At 35.8% G+C, this 4,915-nt stretch overlaps 1 protein-coding gene across 2 annotated transcripts in view; it reads right to left on the reverse strand.

Moving 5' to 3' along the window:
- LOC137627767 (protein spinster-like) overlaps positions 1-4,915 on the reverse strand; it is a 118,996-nt gene that overhangs the window by 73,133 nt on the left and 40,948 nt on the right. The window contains exon 1 of one of the 2 annotated variants that reach the window (XM_068359064.1): positions 3,560-4,093. The exons of the other annotated variant lie outside the window; for it this stretch is intronic. Within the exon in view, the coding sequence (XP_068215165.1) occupies positions 3,560-3,881 (322 nt within the window). The 5' untranslated portion in view covers positions 3,882-4,093. Of the gene's footprint in view, positions 1-3,559; positions 4,094-4,915 lie in introns of those variants that run through there. 2 annotated transcript variants of the gene reach the window in all.

Genomic DNA, 4,915 nt, shown 5'->3' on the forward strand with positions numbered 1-4,915 from the left:
ACTTAAAGGGCTCGAACTGTAGACTTTTAGGAGACTGAACCCTAGACTTGAATGGCTCGAACTGTAGACTTCTAAGAGATTGAACCCTAGACTTAACGGGCTCGAACTGTTGACTTCTAAAAGATTGAAACCTAGACTTAGGGAGCTCGAACTGTAGACTTCTAAGAGATTGAACCCTAGACTCAAAGAGCTCGAAATCTAGACTTAAAGAGCTCGAACCCTAGACTTTAAGCGCTCGAACTATAGACTTCTACGAGATTGAACCCTAGACTTAAAGGGCTCGAAATGTAGACTTTTAGGAGACTGAACCCTAGACTTAAAGGGCTCGAATTGTTGACTTCTAAAATATTGAAACCTAGACTTAGAGAGCTCCAACTGTAGACTTCTAAGAGATTGAAACCTAGACTTCTAGGAGATTGGAACCCTAAACTTAAAGAGCTCGAACTCTAGACTTAGAGAGCTCGAACTCTAGACTTAGAGAGCTCGAACTCTAGACTTCAAAGAGATTGAACCCTAGACTTTAAGCGCTCGAACTATAGACTTCTAAGAGATTGAACCCTACACTTACAGGGCTCGAACTGTAGACTTCTAAGAGATTGAACCCTACACTTACAGGGCTCGAACTATAGACTTCTAAGGAAGGACTATCTACCAACGAAGACAAAAGAAACTATAAAAAAGTCCCATCTTCGAGTACAACCACATTTAACAGGATGGCGGTATCTGGCATTGCCGCATTTGTCACCACGGGTCAGTCTGTAGCTAGTTGCGCTAACTATTCTTAACGAATCCGTGGTTTCCGCAAAGGACAAAATGAGAGTTATTTGCACGGAATTTCGTCAGTCATTACGGTGAAGACATGCCAAGTGTGGGAAGATGAAAGTCCGTAGGCGGGTTGACATGATGTGGTGTGTTGGCGAGTTATCACACGGTTTACATGCCTTGTTCCAAAGGGTTTATGCATGATTATTTCATTAAGGAATTAGGCATGGTGTTTCTTTCCACACACACACACACACACACACACACACACACACACATATATATATATATATATATATATATATATATATATATATATATATATATGTGTGTGTGTGTGTATGTATTTGGCCAAGTGGTATATATATATATATATATATATATATATATATATATATATATATATGTGTGTGTGTGTGTGTGTGTGTGTATGTATTTGGCCAAGTGGTATACTGTGTGTATATATATATATATATATATATATATATATATATATATATATATATATATATATAACGTGTGTGTATTTGGCCAAGTGGTGTGTGTATATATATATATATATATATATATATATATATATATATATATATATATATATATATATATATATATAAAACATTCAGAAATTTCGCCCCCCCCAAAAAAAAAAAAAAAAAACTAACCCATATTCTTTGCCATAACCATCCACCTATTGAACGCTGCAATAAAACCTTCACATTCTTGGTTTCCCAGAAACACAATGTATCCTCAGCAACACATTGAACCCCATTACACATCAAGCACCACTCACACATCCTAGATCTTCCAAGGTTTCAATAAAGCTCTTTCCTTGCACAGCATCTTAACCCCGAAATGTATCCAGTAATGCCCTTTTCATATATTTCTACGTCTCGTGATATTTCAAGCAATGAAAAGTCAATAATATATGGTACATGGCATACATCTCTCAGATTTTATACAGAGATGGAATCTTCATACATTTAAAGATGGTTATAATAAATTTTGTCACCTCTTTAGCTTACTGTACAGAGTACAATCCGATAAACATAAGTCATAGACAAATATACGGTTTCCCAAAACGCATCAAAAACTCAAATTTGTGTATTACAATCTGGGTGAATGATACTCTCGTATTGAGAGAGAGAGAGAGAGAGAGAGAGAGAGAGAGAGAGAGAGAGAGAGAGAGAGAGAGAGAGCTGCCGTATGGGGTGATCAGGTACTTGAGGTGCCAAATCTCATTTTCTCAGTACAAGTTAAATGTCATAAATGTCACAATTAAGGCTAAAGCTTTGAGATTTAGAGCCGAGATGTAGATTCCAAAATAAAGTGCTCAAAATTATATATTAGAATAACCTAAATGATGAACCAATGGTCAAAAATTCAAAGGATTTCGAACCAGAAGGATAACGGCAATTTCTGGTCAAATGTTCACCGGTGCGAAGCGAAGGAAGTACAATAATATTGTAAATGTCAACATTCGACATCGAGCTTGAACCGGGTCGGTTAATAACACTAGCGAGCTTAATTTGCTTTGCCAGTATTATTGCAACAGGTCACAACAATACAGTTAAGTGGCCGTGACTATGCCACAACTGGCTTGCTTGAAATACAGCCCTGTAATACCAATAAATATGGGTAAACCGAGTTTATCCTGTACATACGCAAGACTATGAACTTATTTACCGGTTGCAATGTTGTAAGAAACGAGTGGCTCACGCAAACAACAACACAATTTTCGAGGGTACACCCAAATATAAGAATTTATTTGACGATTATAAAGTTCATATACTAAACACGGTCTATACTGGCTAGCTTATTTCTTTAGCTAAGTGTAAATAAGTAAGAATAGGTCTAACTGAAAACTATTCTCTACTTTCCTTTAGTCATTTTCTTAAGAGTTACTCTAAATCTTCATAAAAAATAATAACTACTTGTGTCATTAACTTTTTAATACATAGTTTATATATGACATATCAGTTGTGACGTTGTTACTGCTTTTAGAGTGATTCATTGTTAATTTGTTCTGATCATTTATTTATTTCCTTATTTCCTCACTGGGCTATCTTTCCCTATTGGAGCCCTTAGGCTTATAGCATCTTGCTTTTCCAACTAGGGTTATAGCTTGGCTAGTAGTAGTAGTAGTAGTAGTAGTAGTAGTAGTAGTAGTAGTAGTAGTAGGAATATTAAAGAAAATCTTGGCTTCGGCCTAAACAGAAACATAACTCTACATTTATTTTTTTTAATATTGCGAGAACATAAATAACCAATAGTTTCTATTGATATTTTTCTATGTATATTGAAATTAGTTACGACATCCCAATGAAAGGTTACTTTCAACCAATAGGAAATCGATATGATACCCGGAAAATTAACTACGGTAGACTGATCCCTCAATAATAAATACATCTCGTAAATAATAATGATAATCATACCAGAGCAGACAGTTTTCTATCAATAAAGTTGAATAACCAAAACAATAAAGTTGAATAACCAAATTAATAAAAGAATGAATACCGGTAGGCCTATCCTATTTGTTCCTTCAAGATGGGACTTAAAAATACTGTTCAACTAATTTACACCAAAATCGCAACAACAACAAACACAACAATAAAAATAACAATAATAATAGGAGAGCAGTTTTATTTACAAAGTAAAAAGCTAAATAACCTTTCATTAATAATTAGGCCTAAATGGTCGAATAAAGGTAGGCTAGCCTAACCTATGTGTTCCTTCAACTTGGAATTTAAAAATACCTAAATCTAATAAACTGTTTGACCCAATTAACACCAAAACTCACCTGCAACGGTGAATCTATCCATGTAATTGATGAGGTTAACGTAGCACAAAATCGCTACCGTTAAAATCTGCCCTTTGGTCGCCTTCGTTCGATTTTCCTCGTCAGCAGGAGCACCGTCGTCGCCGTCGTCTCCGGACGGCCTCCTCCTCTGCTGTTGGGGCACCACCATCACACCGTCAAAATTCCCGCCGCCCCCGCCCTCCGAAACGCCCTCCTGATGCCGTATGAGTTCCTCGTGGGACAAATTACTCCGAAGTCCATCCATATCGTCTATATTCTGAAGTTTGACCGAGTCACGCTTCTGGATGTTGTATGGAGGCATTCGAGGGAACTGGCGAAGGGGGGATAACACGGATAACAGTCGTAGGAAACACTTAAAAGATTCAGTCACAAAATAACAGTAGTAGAAACACTTGGAGGAAAAGATTCAGAAGATTCAGTCACTCGAAGGAACGAGAGGTCGCAAGTCCACTCGCAAGGAGAGTAAGAAGTTGACTGCCATTATTTCGGTCTCATGTCTTACCACTCTCCATCAGCTGACAACTCCAACAACACCAGGGTTGCTAGATTATTTTGACTGGATTATCGTACATGAGCCTTAAAATTGTCGTATTTTAACCAAAACTATCGTACACAGTTTCAATACAATTATTAAGGAGTTACATGATTGACTTATTTTCAAAATATTTTAGTATAATTGTTTAATTAAACACATATGTATATACCTAAGGTATGTATCGTACATCGTACTGGACCTAAAATAATCGTACATGTACGATAATTATCGTACGAATGGCACCCCTGAACAACACACACTTGCGACTTGGGTAATGTTGATGTTACTCGGTGATGCTGTGGTACAACACCCTATTAACACGCCTTTCAATGCCGCATAGAAAACGCTGTTTAGTACGACCCTAGGATAATGCGGGTTTATTAATAAACTTTAATGTATCTACGTGAAAAAGTACGTTATATAAAAATAATAAACATTAATATAATATCAGTGCTATATCATATCACATAATAATGTTATTTATAGGTAAATTTCGATAAAATTGTATGAACACTGAACGATACATTTTGAAAGAGAACTTTAATATCAAAATATATTTTTCATTTGACCTGAATCTTCTTGAAATAATCATTCTTATAATGTTGAATGTGACAATTTTGTTAGTTTACATAATGAATTTATCAACTTATGCTTAATATATATATTAAATGTCAGCGAATATCTGTAAATCTAAAGATAAATTAGCGAATGATAGGAAAAAAATCAAAGCTTTGGTAGTCTTCAGCAACCTAAAATAGCTAGAGCTCTGACTGCACACCAAATGTTTCTTCCATATTTGA

This window comes from Palaemon carinicauda, chromosome 35 (genome assembly GCF_036898095.1).
Source record: "Palaemon carinicauda isolate YSFRI2023 chromosome 35, ASM3689809v2, whole genome shotgun sequence".
In the NCBI taxonomy this organism is placed as follows: Eukaryota; Metazoa; Arthropoda; class Malacostraca; order Decapoda; family Palaemonidae; genus Palaemon; species Palaemon carinicauda.